The following is a 22,852-nucleotide window of genomic DNA, read 5'->3' on the forward strand; positions in this document are numbered from 1 at the left end:
TTGCGTTAAGACGTTATCCATAAGAAGATTTCACAGATAACTACATTTTATTTGTTTTTTAATTAGTCTTGTTGCCTTTATTTAGTTGAAATGAGTTTAAATGATATCATAAAATGATTTTGTTACTAAAGCTATTCATAGTATGGTTAAAAACAGTTTAATGTCTTATAAAATCGAATATTTTTTTCGCTTATACGAAACTTATCTAATTGTTATACGTAATTTTTTTTTACGGACTATTAATTTAAATAAAAATTCGAAGCGTAAAAAAATTCATATTTCAGGATATAATAATTTTCTTGTAAAACAAAACTGTGCCCTCAGTTATTAACAAAATATTTTGTATTAAAATTGAATGTCTAATTAAAGTAATGAAAACAATAAGTAATTATTAGCAAGTATTTTCCACTTATGTTCGGTCACTTTTTTCAGAGCTAGTTTTGTTGAAACTGAAATTAATATTAATAACAAATTGAAGAACTACTTATAAAAATACACGAAGACGTGAAAAGTTATTTTTTTTCTTAATGTCAAATTTTTTGTACAATGTCACGTCGTTATAACATTTTTGAAAGCATTTACTACAAACAGCTTAAAAACTTAATTTAAATAATTCGTCTAATCAATATTTATTTCGTTTTTATTCAATAATTATTAATAATTATTAATAATATTATTTAGTAATATTATTTAGTAATATTAGTTTTTATTATATTACTTGTAAAAGCTTTTGTTAGTAGAATAATAAACGTATTCTTAAATTATTGCGTGAAGGAATAATGTGCAAATATCAAATTTTAATACTGACCAAAAACTTTTTGCTCCAAACCGATAACCACCGTATATCTTCTATTTTCATATCATCTGGTAATTGGAGAATCATATCTTGATTATCCGATTTTTCTAGAATATTTGATCTGAAAAAATGCAATTATACTATAAAAAAGATAAACGCTATAAAATCAGTTGATAAATGATTCATAATAGGTTATAAAAATAAAGTAAAATTTATTAGTTAAAAAGCTGTTTTTGCATTTTATTATTTCAAGTAGCGCTTAAATAAAATCTTTTTGAAAATGTATATAGTTCAATTAAAAATCAAAAGACATATTTTGTTTGCAATATTGTATAATTCATTTCCAAAATGATTAAACTACTTTTTTTTTATCAGATGTTTATAAACATTCTTAAAATTCTTTTAATCTTTGCCTTAAAATATATTAAAAGTTAATTTAGTCTAAATATTGCTGCTTACTCAAAATACTGTTTTCTCTAAATATTTTTCCAACACATTTTTAGGCAGGCTACTATTCAAAATGCACTTTAAAATGAATTTTCTTACCTTTTCATTAATTTTTAAAAATTATGTAAATAAAAATTAGTGTTAATGCCAAAAAGGGAAGTATAAAAATAAAAAAAACACTAAATTAATTGTTAAAGGTTTAATTAATTGTTAAAATTGTTAAGCGCTAAATTAATTTTGTTAACCACTTAAAAAGATTAAAAATTATTATTTGAAGTACGTAAACTTTTTTTGCTCCTCTTCAGAGTTAACAATTATGATATCTTTATAGCTAATTTAACAGTGATTTATTTAGACTGAAATATAGATTAAAAACAGAATTTTCATCTAACCTAAATAATTCCTAAAATTTTATCTGAAAAATATGCGGTAGATTTTTCAACAAACGTGTATAAGAGACGTTAAAAAAAATTTTTTTCCGAAGTACGCGTATTTTTAAATATATTTTTTTCAGAAATATTCATTCAAAAATACGAAAATAAAACTTACGATTCTTTATTATGACTGACTATAAACCCGGAAGTATCTGGTTTACTGCTTGTGCCAGCCCAAAAATAGGCATCTGAAAGAAAAAAAAGAAGAGAGAAATTAAATACGAAGATAATTAATGATATTCTTTTCGAAATTTCCTCTATTTATTTTTTTAATTTCATTTAAGTAATTTTGTAAGTAAATCACACTAGATACATTTTCGTTCGCAGTTTTAATTGCTTAAAGCAATAAAGTTTCACCAGAACAGTTTCTGTGAAACTAAGCACGTAAATGATTGATCATGCACAAAAACAAAACAAATCCCATTGAATAATCTAACGAGTAGAATTTCATAAGCTACTTTCAAGGGATCTGTAAAATTCCTATTCGAAAGCTTTAAGAGCATGACTGATGGGGTGAAAACTTGCAAGAAGATATGACCCCATCTGAGATTTATTTTATTTTATATTCGAATTAAGAACTATTGAAATGATGTGTAGCTGCATTTTCAAAATGGCTCACCTTTTTGAAAATGACCCATATACTTTAATAAAAAGCTAAAAAGCAATTTTCTGTGTTAAGAAGTGAAATTGGAATACAGTCGTCTGCTAGAACTTGCTATCTCCTTATAGTGAATAGAATGTTTTAACCATTTGGTCACGAATATACATCTGCTTCACGTTTTTTTTCTTCATTAATAATAAATTGGCCAGAGCTTTGACAGGTCATATATTGACCCAAGAGTCACAGTTGTGGCAAATTTTTACTCCAATTTGTGCTTCCGACCATGATTTTTAATTTATGTTACTTGATTAAAAAAACTTAATTTGCTTCAAAAATATGCAGTTAGAAATAAACATGGACATGTTTTAAGCCCTCAAAATTAGACGCCCATTCCCAAGACTTGCGAGACGTGATTTAGAAGAAACAAAATTGAATTGAAATATAAACTGTAAAGTTTCTAATAAATAAAAAAAGGAAAATAAATGTAATGAGCAAAGTTAGAAAAAGCGCAGTAACCGAGAGTGAAACAAAATAAATAAATAGAATAAAAAATAAAAAAAATGGATGTATCTATCGTGTTCCTTAAGTCTTTTAAGATTTAAGAAACACGATAGATATGTCCGTTACCAAGAATTCAATAAACCATCAATCTCTGCTCATTGTTGGAATTTTGGGGAAAAACTAAATTTCGACAATGCCAAAATTATTTCCACCCTAGTCACAGCAGCTCATCTTGATGCCCTGAAATCTTGTTTCATTCATATGAGTGTTAACGATATTAATTTCTCACCACCTCTCCATAGCACGTGGAAATGAATTTTACCCTGATTTGCCCCTCTCGGCCATAATGATTTTTTTTGTTCTGTATTTTCCTCTTTATTTCTTCTTAAATTTATTTTTTTTTCTTTGTTACACACTCGGCTACTGTGGTTTTTCTAGTTTTGTTTCTCAACTTTATTGTCTATTTTTCGTTGGCAACTTTACGTTTTATATTTCAAATAACTTTTTTTTTTCTTTTTTCACTCGTCAAGTCATGTGAATGCTAATTTTTGAACACTTGAAACCTGTCGGCTTTTATTTCCATCTGCATATTTTTGAAGTCAATTGGTTAAAGGGGTAGATTTTATTATGCTAATCAAATACTATAATTTAATAATTCAAATTACGAAATCAAACACAATTTTTTTTGTTTTCAAATGAGCATACTTTCTTCCCCAGGCACATGCAGAGTACTGATTCTCTAAATAAGAGAGAAGGAGAGGGGGTCTGAAAAGAGGATCTAAATAATTTGAGTGGCTGAAAGTGTCTGAGCTCATAAGTATTATATCTACTTTTCGTTTTGCACCATATTTCTTAGACCTTATCTCGCTCATTAATTTTTTCTACCCATTTGTCGCGTTTACTTACACAAACATGATTTTATGTTAAAAAATAACTTTACAGTAATTTTTTAATTAAATAAGAATCGAAAAAACTTAATGTAAGGCTTGCAATTTTTACAGTCTTTTAAACACGATGAATTTCAATGACAAAATTCCAAATTTAAATAAATATAAGAATTTAAAATTACCTTTAATTTTTTATTATCTTTCTGTAATTAAAAATTTATTAGAGGTGTACAAACTCTTTTAAACTCAAATTTTTTTCTGAATTCACCCGAAAAAATGTGTGTTTATTGAGAGAATGTGTGCTTTTATGCCTGATTTCGTAACTTAGCTTATTGTTTGCACTAATGAATTTAAATATTTTAGGTCATTAACACTGTATGTTAGTACGTCCAATTATTTAATCTAAGATTATTCAAAATCATAAGATTATTAAATCTAAGATTTTATATTTTACATCAATTCTTTTGGTAGGCAAAATAATTTTTAAAAGTTTCTTGCTAAATAATAAAGAAAATATTAAATAAAAATTCAGAAAAAAACAAGCAATAGATTCCATTTAAATTAGAAAAATGATTCCATAGAACATAATTTGAATAATTATCGAAACAATCTATACAAAGAAAATTTCACCGGAAAATACTAAGTTAGATTTTTTTTGGTATTCACGCAAAATCCAATAAGTGAAAAACATATTACTAACGGCAAATAAATTTAAAAAATGCTTGTTAAATACAATAAGATAAGAAATAATTATCAAAATAGTATTATATAGTCACTGAATGCAACGCATTTTGAACTGGAAAAAAATAGCTCAAAATTGTGCTTTATTATTTTTTTAACAAAATTTTAAAAAATATTAATTCGTAATCATACTCTTTTTATTCTCTAATGACGTAGTAATGCGCTTATTTGGTAAGTTGTTTTCATCTTACTTTTTTCATTCTGATATAACCTGTAATTCTGATGTAACCTGAAGTATTTGTTATACGAACAGATACTCAATTAGATGATTGATACGCGTTACATGAATAAGTAAGAAGAAGTCATATCCGAATTTTGTGAAACTAGAAAGTAACTACCATTAGTTTCTTTTACCTTTTTTTAAAAGTTGTAGTTTTGTTATTGGTAAAAACTCACTATCAATAAAAAAATTCTTAATTGAAAATTTTTGGTAAATAGCTTTCTGATGGTCCAAAACATCATATGGCTATTTACCTTAATATAATAATAAATCAACTATCAATCACTGTATTACGTTGAAAACAGGTTATTTCACATCTATTGAAATTATACGTAGACATGAAAGCATCTGAACTTCTGCTATAGAAACAGGCTTTGAACTGAAACGTTACTATTTCAAAAAATTTCCCCTAAAACACTCAGCTTGGGTCTTAAAATGCACCTTTCTTACAGGGTCTAAAATAGTGCTTTATAAGATATTTTTTGAGGGTGACATTATCTGGATATGTATATATATATATATATATATATCATTTTAATAAATCTGTGAACAAAAATATGTGAAGGAATGTTCTGCAATTTTATTACAGGGTTGTCAATAATTTTTAAAGTAAGCTACTAAGGTGGAGGTTATTTTTCAAAAAAAAAAAAAAAAAAAAAAAAAAAAAAAAAAAAANATCAAAAAAAAAAAAAAAAAAAAAAGAAACCCGATATATCAATTTAATTCAACTATTTACGCCCAAGTACATGTAATAGTAATTAATGAACGCTAATTATCTTTTTAAGATTTTTGACGTCATTGATGATGCTGATGTTGGTGGTAATGTTGATGTTACTTTCATAAAAACAGATTTAAACGGCAGTTTCAATACAAATTTGCAATTACACTGTTAGAATTTTCATTCTAAAATTATGGTAAAAAAACCAGCAACAGTCTGTCCATCTAATTAACCGTACAGTTTACAGTAAAGAACGGTTTTTACCTTTATGGTTTTGAAACCGTTTACAACTAGTATGGTTATAAAACCATGAATACAAAGCTATACTGTTTTTTAACTATTTAGAACTAGCATGGTTTTAAATTCATTAAAAAAATTTAAGTGGACGTAACTAGGTTTTCAGTCACTTAGTTTCGTTAGATAATGGGTACTGGAGCGTGCAGGGCGCCAGAAACTCTTCATGTGAAGGGAACAGTGTCAACACTGGGACTGACAGATTAGCCCTCTCGCCTATAATATGTATGCAGTTGCAAGGTGGCTTCATTATGTGGGCTAAGTTAGTGAGATGAAATTAGGCTTGTTTAACCGTATTAAGTGAAAGCAATTAATAAACGGTTTTTCACAGTTAACAGTTTGATTATCATCTTATTTATGGTTATTTGGCTGTTTTGTTCGAATATGGTAAAATAACAATCAAATAACAATTTTTCCGTGAAATTTCTAACAGTGTACATTAGTTATATTTTACTTATCATTAGATAATACGTAATAAATTGCTGAAATTAAGAATTAAGAACCAATCATTAAGAATCAGCTATATGGTTGAGGTCTAGGTCTTTATTTATAATAATTGTCACTTTTTACCTTTGAGCTAATTTTATATAATATTAAAACATTATTTTGAGAAAATTAAGAAAATGTATCTTATTTTATGGCAGAGACTTATCTATTATTTTAAAAATATGATTAATGACCAACATAAAACAAAACAAAACAAAAATAACTAGAACTTTAATTGACGATATATTTTGCTTATCTGTAAAAATTGACGATATATTTTGCTTGCCCATAAAAATTGACGATATAATTTGCTTATTTATAAAAATTGACTATATATTTTGCTTATCTATAAAAATTGACGATATATTTTGCTTATCTTTGTGTTATCAATCTGTATTATCCATATTATTCCTAGTTTTTTTGTAATTAATTCTTGCTATTAGCCCAAATCATGTATGTTTTTAGTATGTTTTTAAATAGTTACATCGAAAAATGTAATAGCGAATTTAAATAAAATGTAATTATTACATTTTTCGTTTCTTTTACAAAAATAATTTTTTTTCGAAACATCTTATTAAGATTATTTACCGTTTTGCAAGAATTTCAAGAAGTAATTAACAAACCTATTAATGTTTCCCTTTTATGTTAATTTTTTTCTGTATGACTTTAAAAAAAGTACCTTAAAAATTACCTTATTTAAAAATTACTTTATTGAACCTAATGCTATATGAATATTATATTTAAATTATATTACCTTAACTTATTAAAATTACCTTCCTTAAAAAATTTTGTAGAATTTCAAGTCTTACCTTCCATTTAACAAAGACAATTTTTTTCCCCAATTTTGAACTATTAAAAGAATAGTATCAGTATCAAAAAAGCAATGAATAAATAGTTGAAATTTAAAAAAATTTATCTAATGATGTCTTAATTGTTTTAAAAAGATTGCAATTGTCATTTATTCCAAGCATATTTTATACAAAACAAATTCAACATTGATGCCGTGTATCATAACAAAAGCATCGTTCTTAATCATTACTTAACTACAGAATATTTCCAATTTTCTGACTTTTGACTAAAATAACAAAATCTTTTAAGTTTACTTGGACTTTTTCCTTTGAAATCTGTGTAATTTAATGCACCATCTTTTGTTGGCGATATTTTGATTCTAATTTTTCTTCTAACTTTTATTATTTTACTATTATTTAAGTGTTTTGTTAAAAATTCAGTTCTTGCTTTTTCTGACATATTTTTGCTTATTTTATGTAAAAGGTTAAAACTTTTTGTCGTTTAACTTGATTAAATGATTGTCTCGCAATTGTAACTTTCGCTAATCACTAAAATACTTCCATTCATTTTTTTACCCCTCTCTTTAAAAAAAAATTATAAGAAATAAAATCTCAAAGTTGCTGGTACGGTAAAAAGCAATTCATTGGTATAGGAATTTCTCATATAATTACATCAATTGATTCTAAAAATAATATCATCTTTTATCTATATTTTGAAATTCTACTCTATAATGTTTTAGTATGATAAAAATAATGAAAGAATCAAACAATATTTTTTATCAATTAATTTATTCGCGTTAAATCAAGGAGTACTCTTTTCTATCATATCTGAATTTAAAAAATAAACAACTTTAAATGATCCTGTAATTTGATTCATAACGCTTCTTCTCGAATGATTAACTGCAAAACAGTATTTATAAATGATATACTTAAATTTAACGTTGAAGCTCTCATATTTAGATTACATTCAGCATTCAGTGCTATGTTTACAGGTCCCTCGTTTAATATTTGACATAATTGACAACGAGTCAAATAACACAAAAATATACCTCTATAAACTGTTGTCAGAATAATCAGAAATTAAGTGTTTCAAATTATTACACAGTTATAAAAATAAATTAAGCAACTTTTAGCGCACCAAAAATTATGCGTGTTAAAAAATTCATAAAGTTTATTAGTTTTAAGATATTCAACGTGTCCGTCACAAAGGTTCTAGTCTAACCCACAAACGAGGCTGTTTAAGTCAAATTCGCGTATTGGATATTAATGACTTTCAAAAGATTCCTGCCTAAGTTTCGTGACATTTCGATCATTATTTCTTTTCACATTAAAGTTTCAGTTAAGAAGTTTCAAGTCAGAAAAAAAAGTAGAGACATGTCAAAGCAAGGAATAAAACCGAATATTTGTGTTGATAAAACACTTTAATTTGAAGGGAAAAAGCAGCGTTTAAACTCAACAATGGCTTGAAAAATATAGTAATGCATCTTTTTCGTCATTAGCAACCATTGTCAGTGTCTTGAGCAATTTAAACGGGGTCGTACGGTCATCGATGAACCGAATGCTGAAGATATCCAAATGAGAGGATTGCGTTTGAAACAAGTAAAAATAATTACTGAAAGTTGTACTGGATAACAGGCAAAAGACACTGCATGAGATAGTTAACACACCACAGTTATCAATTTCACTTAGCAATACACCAACAAGGCTCCTTGCAATAAGTCTAACAAATGACATCGGTAGTTTGCAAAGAGACAGATTATAATTTAGCCGACGAATTTAGTAGCATTTTACTCAAAAAAGATGTTTTCCAAATGCATACCGAGTTTGTTTACTGTGAAAGAAGCCCAGTAACTTGCGAATGATTCGGAGTACTTCTTGGAGCTGTTTAGGAGGAAAAAACATAATTTTTGTGTGGATAACTAAAAATGGATTAGACTTAGGTTTAACACTTAGGTTAATAGGCAGAATAAAATTGGGTTTTCATCTGTTTGGAGAACAGATACAATAATAGCTGATATTAGTCTAAATTATAAGGATGGAATGAAGAAGAAATGATTCCGAAGAACTCTTTCTTCAAATTACGTTTATTGCTACAATTCGATGGTTACGGTGAGAAAACAGAATCCCACCCACTTCAGATCTGGTTCCTAACTACAACTACCTGTTATCAGTTCTCAAAAGAATGGGAAAAAATTGAAGCAAAAAATTTAATTGAAGCATTTATTGGGGATCTGGACGATCCATTTCATAAAAGAAGCATTGAAATGATAGAGAAAAAAAAATGGAATTCGGAATGAATGAATCAATCTTAAAGAAATGTGGATGAAAGAATTTGAATTTTTGAAAAAGAAAAAAAAAGATAATTTTTTTGTAGCGAGTCTTGAGGCTTTTTGACCAATGTGGTACATAATTTATCAAAATACTTTAAAGCATAATTGCTCAAATATCATATCTTCAATCCACATACCTATAGAACTTCGCTATTGAAAATGCTGGAAAAGTAAGGATAAAAAACCTGAAATGTGTTACTAATTATGATCAAATTGTAATGTCTTTAATTTTAGTTTTTCTACGGTAATCGCTCATATGTTGAATTTCATAGAACCTCTCTTTTGGAAAAATTATTTTACAATGACAAAAACTGCATTTTCAAGTCATTTTTAAATTAAAAATATCTCGATATAACATCAATCATTAAATAATGTAATTTTTGCTAATTACTTTTTGAAATGCTAAAAATACCAAATTCCTAATAAACGTATTTAATACTTTTTGAAATCCTTGTAAAGTAGCGGAAGAAAAAATATTGTTGTAAATATAAAATTTCAGCACGAACTAAAAATGTTCGTTTTCATCATTATTTTTGGCGCTGAATGCATTTTAAGTAAGGAAATATTGTTTGCAATGTTAATCACAAGTGAATTAAGCTACTAATACATACCTGGGCCTTTACCATCATAATGAAAGCCTTTAACAAACATTGTTTTATCATCTACTGTATATACATCCCCTTGAATATTATGAAAATGTGTAATAAATTTGCCAATTTTTACTCCATAGTATGGCTCAGACTTAGAACCTGTAAATATAAAAGACAAATTAGTTTTGAATGTGCACAAATTTGTAGCAAAACGTACTTCTATTTGAAAATAAAGTTTAAAAATGTGCTTCTATTTTAAAATTAAGTGCACCTCTTTATAGTTTTCAGGTTTTAATGAGTAGTTCATGAAATATCTTGATATATTTTTTTAAGTACACTACATAACATTTCAGAGTTATCTTTCGCTCAGTGAGTGGCAAAACGTGTTACAGCCACTGACCGTAAAAATAAAATTATGCCCATAAAAATATATTCATTTAAATACAGTAATTTAATACAGATCGTAAATTTTTCTGGTAAAATATACTACCATTTGCTACCACTTCATCACAAATTAACACCATGCTTTTAAAATTTATCTTCGGTTCAAGCTTTAACATTATTTGAGACTCAGGGAGCTTGTTCGGAATTTACGCTTTCCGTTTTTCATACTCACGGGTTCAATAATATTTCAAGTTTTTGATCGATTTGACTAAAACTGCATAATAAAGTAATGTAGTTTTCGTCTTATGTAGGATTTTTGTAAGTGTATTTATATTTTTTTGATTAATATAAACGTTTCCGCAGGATGTAAAGTCATTTTGCTATATATATATACATATATAAATGATAGTCTAAAACTTCTAAAACAAGAGCAGAATGAAATATTTACATTTCTAAATATTAAATATTAGAATGGCTACGTTATTTTGAATTGTTGCATAATAATTAGTAAATCTTTTATATAACCATAAGTAAAATTAAAAGCAATATTCCTTTTCAGTATTTTTATTGATGCGAAACATTTATAACAGTAAACTAAATTTATCACGTGGGCGATTATAAGTAGAGGTCATAATTGAACTTTCAATTTATTGTCTACATCTCATCATTTCCAATTGAATGACTTTCTTCTTTCCTACGCATCACTGATGTCCACAAACACAGCAAAGGTAAGACAGCAGTTTCTTTTTTTACATAAATGCCTAATAATGAAATTACAATTTTTTTTTCTTTTTCTTTAGAAAGTTACGAAATTTTTCGGGTCAAAAAGTCGACTTTCATTTATGAAATCCGAAGAATAAATATGAGTTTCTGAACTTTTAAAGTAAAATTCTCACACTTACAAGTGAGTGAACAAAAATTCTACGCTAGCCTACAGCATTATAACTATATATATATATATATATATATATAATTATCTTTGGCACCCATATAACTANATAAAAAAAGAAGTTTTAAATAATTAACTTTTGGTTTAATATGATATTTTTCAAATCTTAACTAGAATATTTTAAACAAAAATCAACTAATTTATTACGGTTACCAAACAACTAAAAGCACTCACACGAGCTCCAACAATAATGACAGAATCATTTCGTATTTCTTCACTTTTATTAGTTGGAAACAAGGTATTCACCACATTCTTATCACTAAGAGGATCACAAGTTTTTACTAAAATTAATGAAAAGCTCAATTAGAATGTAATAATGTAAAGTTAATAAACGAAACGAAAAAAGACAATATCATAGTATTTAAGCTACTTATTCAATACAGGTTTTTCACTAATCAATACCATTAATGTAAACGGTTACTAATAAATTTAAGAAACAAACCTTCATTCAAGTTAGCGATGAGATTATTACGTCGCATGCAAGTTTCACTATCTTTGGCAGCCAACATAACACTGGTCATTTGCACAGAACACAATGGCCAACTTTTTGTAGAACCATTGTTGAACTTTTTGTAACACTAAAATTAAAAGAAACCAAATTGTAGAAATACTTTTTAAAATAAAGTTCAAGAGTATTATGTTAATGCAGCCTGGAAATGACAAATTGATAATGTCTCTCTTTTCATATTAGGTGAGCATTTATCTGTACATATATATATATACATATATATATATATATTTATATTAATATAGAAATAAGGATTTCATGAAAATAAAGAATGCTATCTTTATAGAAATATAGAAATAAAGTTTACTTCAATCATTCGTTTCACTTTCTGTTACTTATTTAGGTAGGTAAACATATGTATGTGTATATAAAATTCAGACCTCAATTTTATTCGGTCAAATGGTCGAAATGAATATATATATATAGTGCTAAAAAATGTTACAATTCCTTTATTACTTCAGCTGTAAATTTTCATTCCGAAAAAATGAATGAAACACTTTAAGTGTATTCATGTTATTTGAATTAATTCCTGAAGTGCGTACAATTAACAATTTGAATTAGCGATTAGCTTTCACCAATACATGAAATAGGTCAAAATAAAAAGATTCTGAGGTCAGCGACTGGCTTCCGTTACCTACCGACCTTGAACAAGGTAAAAGGCTGATCGAACTTCCTGATCACACTTCTGAAGGTCGTGAAAAGCCTTTAGGGGGTCAAAAATACCCCACCTTATTCAAATTATTATTTGGTTGAATTACATTAATTTATAAAAACATTAATACATATTACTACGTATGGCCAATATGCCACACTAACGAATTTCTCTAGAACGGATGTTATGGTCAATAATAAATTTTTAGATAGTTATAGCACTTAAGTATATATTTTAACAAAGGTTTGACTATATTCATTAATAGCGAACATCACTGTTCATTAATAACGAACATTTTCATAAGAATGAAATAAAATAAAAAAATTGTCAAGACATTTCAAAATCAATTTTTAGCATTTTCTAAAAAAGAAAAAAAAAATTATTTAAAAATTTTTTGTTTTTTTTCGACTTTTGAGAAAGTTCAAAACTAACCAACTTTAATTTAGTAAATGTAAATGAATTATCTTTTTACTTTAGTTATTTTAGGTTAAAGTGAATTGTATGTATTAGGAAATAACAAATTTCTTTGATAAATTTTTTAAGATGCCCTCAGGTATCAAACCAGAAAATTTCTCGATACAAAACCGCTATGATATGCCACATTCTAGGGGGGAAACTGGAATGATGCACTGAATAACAGTAATTAAATATAGTAAATTGAAACTTAGTTAACTCCCTTAAGTATTTGACAAATGTTACTTGAATCAGTTTAAACTTTTCATCACAAAATCCATTTGGAGCATTTTATTTAACTTGGTTGTTGTTTTGTGACTTAAAAATGTATTAAGTTCAGTGAGTTAATAAAGTTTGATCGAAATTAAAGAAAAAAGTAAAGGGAATAGATGATTATTTTTACAGAGTAATATTTAGGGTGCCTTATACTGCAAGTCAAAATCACGCGTGTCCTACAATGGTCGCAGACTGACCTTCTCGAAGGTTGGTAAAATCCAGATTCATAATTTATTTTTGCCGATTTTTTTTCCTAAAAATATGCCTTTTCATCGACCATAAACAGTTCATCATAAAAACGGAGGTGATTGCTCACTTTTAGCTTTTATAATTTTGACTAAAACTGAGAATTTTTGAATCAATCATTGAAAAAATATAATATTACGTTTGCCATTTTGAAATATATAAGACTAAATGACTTCTAATAATTAAAGCTAGCTCGTTTCATTCGTGAGGAAAACTTCTCGGCGTTAGTCCCCTAACTGTTAAGCATCAAACCCTGATCAGTCTACGAGAGAGATTTTGGAAGTTGTAATAAAACCGACTATCGTGTCTAGGATTCAAACTTGAGGCCTGTTACCAAGCTGAGTCGAGAAGGATTCATTAATTATGGAAGTAATATGGGGAAATGTGTTATTTATTTCTTAGCTATAGGACTCGAAGTATACTCATGACGCCGGGACAGGAAAAGATTATTCCCTCACGCGTACTTCTTGATTCGAGGGCATGCCCCTGTTTTTTTTTAACATGGGAAAAATATATTTTATAAGTCATTTTGATGAGATTTTATGTCATAAAAAAATTCCTTAATGAAATTCGAAGTGAAGACTTTCTAGAATATACAATTTTATGCTTAGTTTATTTTTATGAACTTCACAGGTTTCGAAACCTAACACTTACCGTGCAGTCGAATTCGTTCATGAGGAGCTCTGATTTAACGAAGACATTTATGCTGAATGCTCGAAATCTTATTTAATATATATACAGCGGCCTAGGCCAATAGGCCCATACGCCAAATACAATGAATCATTTAAAAGGTCAACAGACCCTTATATAAATAAAATACAAAAATTATATGTATATATACAATACAAAACTTATTAACCCTCATATAAATAGAATACAAAAATTATATATATATATAATACAAAAATTGTGAACCCTGAGACAACCAGTAAAAACTGAGTGAGCTGTGAGCCAGAGCTGGTGGAACCCTTAATACAAGACAAAAAATCTAACAATTCACCAAAAACAGCCGTAAATACAGCTCATAAAACCGCCAAAAGGTGAAAGGATAAAATGACATAAATGAATATAGTGCTAAAATTGAAAAGTTAAAACTAAGACAAAATCACAGATGTATACACTTGCCAATAGGGCATTGAAAGGATCCAGCCAATCAAGCCAGCTTGAATCCTGCTGGTGGAACCAAAATAGTGAGGGTGAAGTAGTAACAGGTAGTTAAAATGAAGAACAACAAGTAAAGCAGAGTAAATTCAATTAAAGTACAAAAAAACAGAGGACAAAATACCAATAGATACTAAAAGGTAAGAGTTAAAAGGGGTGTATAACAATCTAAAAACCATGTATAAAATACAATCGCAATGTAAAATACCAAATGTATTAAAATCCAAAGGTTGTAAACAAACCTAAAGCATGTATAAAATGCAAAGTCAAGTTAAAAGTCAAATTAAAACACTAAAATGGCAATGTGGTCCAAAAAAAAGTTTTGGCAAGGTGGTTAGATTAAGCAGGTTAAAATTTTAGTTATTGTCAATTTTGTTTATTAATTCCATTTGTTCCTCAAGAGTAGTTTTAATGATAATCTTGATAATTTCTCTACAAACCTTGTCTGCAAAAATTTGTTGGTCTGTTTTTTGGAAGAAATAATTTTTTCGGAGTGTTCGGTACCGATCACAATAATATAAAAGATGCTCTATGGTTTGTCTTTGGTTACAGTTAGAGCAAGTATCTGATTTATTAAAAAATTTGTTTTGATTTTGATTTTGCTCGAAATCTTATAAATTATCCTGTTATTACGAGTATAACTCGGTTTTAACGAGAAGTTTTTACTCCACTTTTTGAAAATAAGCTGTTAGTATTAGTCGTAATTTTATTTCTTTAAAGTTAAAATTAGTCTAATGTATACATTCTTCCTTATATGGTGAAAGAAAATAAAGTACAGTCGAATTCTTTTATGACGAAAGAGCTGTCAAATTCTTTTATGACGAGCTCTGATTTAACGAAGACATTTTTGCTGAATAATTAGTTTAATGCTAAAAATCCTATAAATCAAACTGTTATTACGAGTATAACTCGGTTTTAACGAGAAATTTTTCCTACATTTTTTCCTACACTGTTAGTACTCGACTGTTCGGTGAAATTTTATTTCCTTAAAAGTTACAGTTGGTCTGTATACATTCTTTCTTACATAGTGAAAGAAATTTAAGTAAATATTTTTACAATTCAGTCCAGTTTTGCGCACGTCTAAACACCGTGTCACTTCTTTCTTCTCAGTGCCCCAGTATCAAAGAAAAAGATATAAAAATTAATATATTTAGATTGGTTTTGGAAACGCATATGGTTCCTTGGAAGAACAAGGGTTAAACTGTCACGAAGAGAGAAGTGACCTTTTAAATTACAGAGTTGTTCCATAACTTTTTTTCACAATAAAATTTGCGAAGCATGAAGTGAAAACTTTTATAGTCGGAAGAATGAAATAGAGAATAGTCAACGATTCACTTGAGTAAACTCTTTTTTTTTTTCTTTTATTCTACGAACATGTATATTGAAAGGGTTCAAGAACATACTGTATAGTAAAAGTCAAGAGTCTCAAACTTTTAAGTTACATGGCTATCTACAAAAATACAACAGTGAGCATCTGAAAGTTTCTAACAGCTTATGAATATTTTTACATATAACTTTAAAAAATGCATAAATCTTTTAAAATATGCAATGGTTGAAAAAAAATTTTTTTGTAGTTAACTACAACTGTTTTATTAACAATTACAACTACTTTTTTAAAATTTGGTGGCTACAAATTATACTGTAAAAATTCTGGATTAAATTACGGAAGAAAGTACCGGCACTTAGAATGACGGTACATTTTGCAGTAAAATCTCTTTTTTTCCGGAACATGTTACGGAACAAAAAAATCTGATATACCATAGTTTTTACAGTAATAATTATCGTAAAATCCCTGAATCAATCTAGTTAAATCAATATTACTCTGAAAATTATGGTATAATATTTTATAGTCAAAATAGATTTTACTGTAAAAGGAATTTTACAGATGATGCATTCAAGGTGACGGTACTTTATACCGTAATTTGATCCATAATTTTTTAGCGTGTACAGATAACTTCAAAAAATACATAAATCTTTTAAAATATGCAACGGTTGGAAAAGAAACTTAATGTTTTTCGTAGTCAACTTGTTGTAGTTCATTTACGTCGCACTAGAGCTGCACAATGGGCTATTGGCGACGGTCTGTGAAACATCCTTGGGGGATGATCCGAAGACATGCCATCACAATTTTGATCCTCTGCAGAGGGGATGGTACCCCCGCTCCGGTAGCCCAACGACCTGCACTTGAATTCGAGCACTTTACGGTAGAACAGTTTAACGAGGATCAATACCGCAAACCCTCGGTCCTTACGCAGACTGATCCAAGTGGTCATCCTCCCTCACACTGACTGAAACCAGTGATGCTGTTGGGAACTGTGTCTTAACGATCAGTCAGTTCACTACGGGCTACTTTTTAAAATGTTGTGACTACAAAGTACTTTTAGAAGAGGAATATTACACCCATCATAATGGTTTTGAATAAAAATTGACTTATTTAAACATAAAGGATTCTTAAGAAAAATACATTTAAATTTATTTAATCTAGTTTGTTATTCTAAACCATTTTCTACGAAATCGGTCATTTAACTTTCAACTTCCTATGCTTTTTCTCCACAGAGAATATTTGATTTACGAAATGCTAGGGAATTATCTAAAATGTGCAATTTTGTTAAGTGTTTAATGCTCTTTTATTTCCTCTAAGATGTAAAGTGCATCGAATATTACAGAGAAAATGTGGCCTCTTTCATTAAAATAAAAATTGTCAATATTTTTTGAAGGTGTGGACAAAGAAATAAACTAGCTATCATTCGCATTGGCCAGTTTAAATGTTAGTAGGAAGTAATTTTTATTAACGCTCGACTACAGAGGCATTTTCATTGCGTCCATAGTGAAAACCTGTGAGAATTTGCATCAATCAGATTCGAACCTTGCTTTGTTAGAACCTTATTTCTTAACTAAACTAAAGTTAAAGGTGGTTATCTGAAATTGCAACAAATTATTTTTTTTTACTGAACTACTCACTATACTACTTTTTATTTTATTTTATAACCGCGTCGTTGAACAGCCGACCCAATTTTTGGGTTTACGACCACTAATGCTCAACTCCGTAGTTTTGTAATTTTGAATCTAATCCAACTCCTGGATCAAATATTGGGAGAAATTTGCCTTTGTGTAGGACTTTTTGATGGAGCTAACCCGCATTTGCGTTACATGGAGAGGAAGACCACGAGAAACTCCCACGGTTAGCCTGACGGTAAAGGGACTCTAACCCGTCTTCCACTGAGGATATTTCACGTCAGCATTGTGGTCGGTGCAAGCCGGATACGGAATTCGTATCAACCAGCCATCGCCGGGATTCGAACCAGGTTCACCTCATTGGAAGGCGAGCGCTCTATCCCCTGAGCCACTGCTGCTCACTATACTACTTTTATAAAAAAAAATGTATACTACACCACAAAATGGGAAAAAAAGTAGCGACTAAAATAGTTTCATTACTTGTAGAGCATTACTTCCTGCCACGGAAAAATGTGCTTTTAAAACTGTACTGTATCGAAAGCATATGACTGTTGTGAAACGCAAAATAATTTGTATTTTCTTTCTTATCGCAATTAAATCAAAATAACAATATACGTGGCGGTAATTTTAGCACACCACTATTATAGTATCATTAATATAAGCTGTCTTAAAGACATGAAAACAAGTTCGTAGTTGAAAGATAAAATAAACAATAATTAATAAGTTGTACGGTTAGTTTTTAAATATGGTAAATGAATGTAGCCCATATCTATCACATTTGCATTGTCAATAAAAGCATTTTAATAATTAAATGAATAATTAGATTCTAAAATTAAGTACACAGTTATAAATTTAAAAGCGTGCTGAACCATAACATCCTAACGTGCTTCCTAGCGTAATGGTCCTAAATTTAATCATAGCATTATATTTCTTACGCCTGATTATGCAAGAAGAAAAAAATTCTGGTAAAATTACCATACTGTATGGTAATTACATTTCTGGTAAAAAAAAAATAAAAGCCATAATTCTGGAATTAAAAACCAAATTTTACGGTATGTAAATTATCCATTTGGTAATCTTTCCATTCATATGGTAACATTTTCCCGAAATTCTGGTTCTCAAAACTATAGTTCTTCCTACCACACATTTAGAAAAAAATACAAAACTAAAAAGTAAATTTTACCTATCTAGTGGTTTTTATGCCATGCTCTAAGGTATCACGGATAAATTTCCCAAATTTAGAATATTTACCAAATTTTTTCACAGCTTATAAAATTATATTTTATCGCTAATTTTACCAAAATCATATCGTTATTTTTACCCTTCGATAAAAATTAACGAGCATTTTGGTGTTCCCATAGAGTAAGAAATATGGTTAATTTTACCATATTCTAGTAGTTTGGACTATACTTTTATTTCCCAGGGTAAACGGCAGCAAATTTGCATCGTATCAGGGTTGAATGTACCAACAGCATGACTCATCTTTTAATATATTTTTCTGAGAGTATATAGTGACAAACTAAAGGAAAATCAATAAGTTGCTTATATAGTTGTTAAATTTAGACCATAAAATCAGTGACTTATAATTCTTAAAGTCTAAAGAGTATTAATTTGAATACTTTGTAAAAGAACTGTTTTTGATCAGATGAAGGAGATTTGGCTAGGCCAAGGGCTAGACAATAGTTGAAGGTTATACATAATAATTCTATTCGAAATATTTAGTATAATGAATTGAAATATTTAATGTTCATAATATTTGAGTATACATACTCAATTGATAAATGTGCACCAGCAAAAATATAGTCTCTTTCATAGCTTTAGATTTTAAAATGTCTGAGATGATTAAAAAAAAATTTTTAATTTTGAAGTTGGAGAAGAATTTTATAATAAGATGCTGTTTACGGTAATAACTTTATACCTATTTTCCATAAATTCGTTAAAAAATGGAACAACAGATTGATAATTTAAAACTATAAGAAGACTTTCTCGTTTTTTTTCTTATTTTCTCTTCTTATTCTCTTCTTCTTATTTTCTTACTCAATAAGTATCTTATTTTCTTACGCTTATCTGTTTATCCAAATAGATATAACTTGTGAGAATATAACTAGCATAAGTAATATAATATATATTATAATTTACACGAAACTATTGAAAATGAACATTATTTTAAAAACTTATGTTCACGAATTTTCTGCCGCGCAGAATTTCCACAGAATGTTATTTATTTCCACAGAATTTGCACAAAGTAAACTATGTTTAAGAACGATTTAATCAACTTTTTTGATATTACGAAAGTGAATTTATTGCTGAATTAATGTAAACGGTCCATTCATAATAATAAATGTAAAGTTATTATGAAATATAATTATTACATTATAGGGGCTTACAGAGATTTATTATATAGTCGTGACTTGCAGAGAATATTCTTTGGAGAATAATTAATTTTATTTGCAAAAAATTTCAGTTAATTTTTATATGACAAAATGAATTTAAAATGTGTGTTTTGAGTTTAAAAAATTTATATTTTTGGTTGGATAAGATATTTTGCCCCTCTAGTTCAGGGATCTTCGCACTTTTGCATGCCACTGTTATATAATTACGTCTTAAGCGATTTTTTAAATGATTTCAATTACAGTTTCTAAGCAGAAGTAGTCCAACAACAAGCTTAAGTCTATTTAATTTAAAATTGATAGCAATTTTTTCTTTCACTATCACTGTAAATTTTCCTTTCTAATTTCCAATTCTAATTTAATAAAACCGCAATACTAAGAATTTATATTACCTTTGAAAGAGTATGAATGACTTCATTTTCTATCTAGGTCATGCGTAAGACGCACATTATGACTCATTAACGGTTTACCCACGTTTTATTGTTTTAACCTAAGACGTTATATTTTTTTTCCATAAATTATAAAGAAGGCCTTCATAATTCATGAGTAATATCTTTAAAATGTAAGTATTTGCTTAAAAATGCTTAATTATGAATTTTTCTCTACTTTGAAATAAGTTTCTTTAATTTTGAAATTTTATGACAATGTATGGAATTTTCTTTGCTCTTCCTGCTGAATTCTTTCATGTCTGTGCGTGTTTATCTGCATAACAAGCTCTCCTTTACAAAAATTATAATGAAATAAATTTCAGAAAAAATTTCTGGATAATATTTTTGAAATAAAATTTGTAAGCTTTGATATTACGATTTAATGAATATATCCTGTGTATTATATTCCTGAAATTTTCATAGTCAATAAATGGAAATAAGGAATGATGTACACCGTTAAAAATTCCGAGCCATGTTGCACCAAAAGTTGGTATTCATTTGCTGGCTACATAAAATGGAGCTCAATTTTACCATATTTTGGTATTTTCACCAAATACAAATATCAGTCGAAGGTGGCACCAAAAGAAGGTGTTTTGAGGAAACAAAACATCTATTTTCATTCTTTTTTTTTCTTTTATGAAAGCAGAATCTGTTTGCACCATTATTAGGTATTTTTAAAGCTCTCAAATGGTTGCTATTTACCGTAACAATACTATTTACAGTAATTAGGTTATTTCATAACATACCTCTAACCAATTTATTCCGCCAACCAAATATAAAAAGGCAACTTAAAAGAAATTAACATTAATTAATACAAATAAAACATTTACCTAAATAAGCTGATACTTGAAACAACATGGCATTAGTCGTCTCGATACACCGAGACCGAGTAATGAGGGGCGTCGTAAACAAATATCGTTTAGTTAACAGTCACCGTTTTGCGTTTTTTTGGGGCAGTCAGTTGCACCATGGAAATATTTCTCGATCATTCTTCACGATTTATGGTGTAACAAAGATAAAATGGTCCTTCAATTAACTAATCTTTAGGATAACAAGAAACTTTGCACCAAATACTGGTAAAAGAGTAGCCGAGTTTTTTTTTACAGTGTAATTACGTAGTTTACGCGCCGTTCTCTATAACAATAACAAGTTTATTCTTTGTGGGTATTTCAGATAAGCATTTAGAAGAAAAAAAATTTACACACATTTATTGTTCATTTTTAAGATTATGTTCAAAATTTTTTCACTTAATTATTTAATTTTGATCCAAAATAGAGTCGCTCATGTCTAACAACAAAATATTTCTTCAAAAAATTAATTTTGTATTTACAAAAGCAAATATTGAGATATTTTTCATAGATCAAAGATTAATAAAGTAAAATTGCGAAAGAAGTTTGAAAATTTTCATTTTTATAAAAATGGAAAATAATCGAAAAAAAAGAGTTTGTTTTCAGAAAAATAAGTAAAAAAAATTTTCAATAAAAAATATCAATAATTGAAAAAAGTTCTAAGTAAATTAATAGAAAAATATATTTTGAAATAAAATCCGAATTTTAATTTCTATTGATTAATCCAGTAATAATCTCGGAAAATTTTAGGAATAGAAAAAGTTTTATAAAGCAGAACTAATAATTAGAAGAAAATTAATCAAATTTAACTGTAAAATTGAAAAGTTATAAATAATAATTAAACCAAATTTCATTAAAAAGGTGTTAAATGTGTATAAATAAAATACCGATTAGAACAACAACAAATGTTGAATCATAATTTTAATTTTTGTTATTAGAGAATTTCGTATTTCCTTACAAACTCGATTAAAACCTAAATGTTGAATCTGCGGATGATTTAATCTGCAATAAATGGCATTAATTTGAAAGCTTATTAATAGAAAAAGTTTAAATTTAATTGCAACATTCGCAGAAGTTATTTACCACGGAGAAAAGATAGTGCCATCAAAATTATTGTTATATTTTTAACACATTACTAAAATAAAAATTAATACTTTTTGTGAAAACAAACTGCACGTCTATTTTTTAATTTAATACACTCAAAAAATGTCCAAACTTTTTGTTTTAAAAATTCCTAAAAAAATCCTTTGTCTGTTGTTTGTTGTTTGTTTCTAAATTGGCTTTTCTTGTTATACAGAGGTTTTAATTTTTTTAAACCAGCATTTTGTGTTACGAAAATTGTTACTTTTATTAAAAACGTTGACACTAACCTTCTCAAAATGTGATATTCTTAGGTAACAAATTTGTTTTAACCCAGTAGTATTTACTCCGACAGTTTTGTTGTCAAAATTCAAAAGTGCTACAAATCTTCTAGAATGAACTTTCAGTTCATTAAAAACTAAAGATATGAAAATTTCGCATCAAGATTTTTTTTCGTGTGATTCAATTATTGAAGTGAATGCGCGTAGTTATTCTTTTTAATTTCTCCAACATTATTTATATTTAAAATAATTAAATAAATCTTTATTGTACCCAAAAATAGCACAAGAACAAATTATAATGAATAGCAAAAAAATATTTAATTAATGATTACACAATTGCTTAAGAATATTATTCACTCTTTATTGTTCATTCTTAAGGTTTATTTAAATAACCTCTCCCTTAAAATT

At 27.9% G+C, this 22,852-nt stretch overlaps 1 protein-coding gene across 2 annotated transcripts in view; it reads right to left on the reverse strand.

Moving 5' to 3' along the window:
• Positions 1–22,852, reverse strand: part of LOC107448366 (uncharacterized) — a 73,088-nt gene that overhangs the window by 28,043 nt on the left and 22,193 nt on the right. For both annotated transcript variants that reach the window (XM_043054894.2, XM_043054893.2), the window contains exons 2-4: positions 9,855–9,992; positions 1,793–1,865; positions 809–917 (exon numbers count right to left, since the gene is read on the reverse strand). In XM_043054894.2, the coding sequence (XP_042910828.1) occupies positions 809–917; positions 1,793–1,865; positions 9,855–9,992 (320 nt within the window). The remainder of the gene's footprint in view (positions 1–808; positions 918–1,792; positions 1,866–9,854; positions 9,993–22,852) is intronic.

The sequence above is a fragment of the Parasteatoda tepidariorum genome, chromosome X1, assembly GCF_043381705.1.
Source record: "Parasteatoda tepidariorum isolate YZ-2023 chromosome X1, CAS_Ptep_4.0, whole genome shotgun sequence".
Lineage (NCBI taxonomy): Eukaryota > Metazoa > Arthropoda > Arachnida > Araneae > Theridiidae > Parasteatoda > Parasteatoda tepidariorum.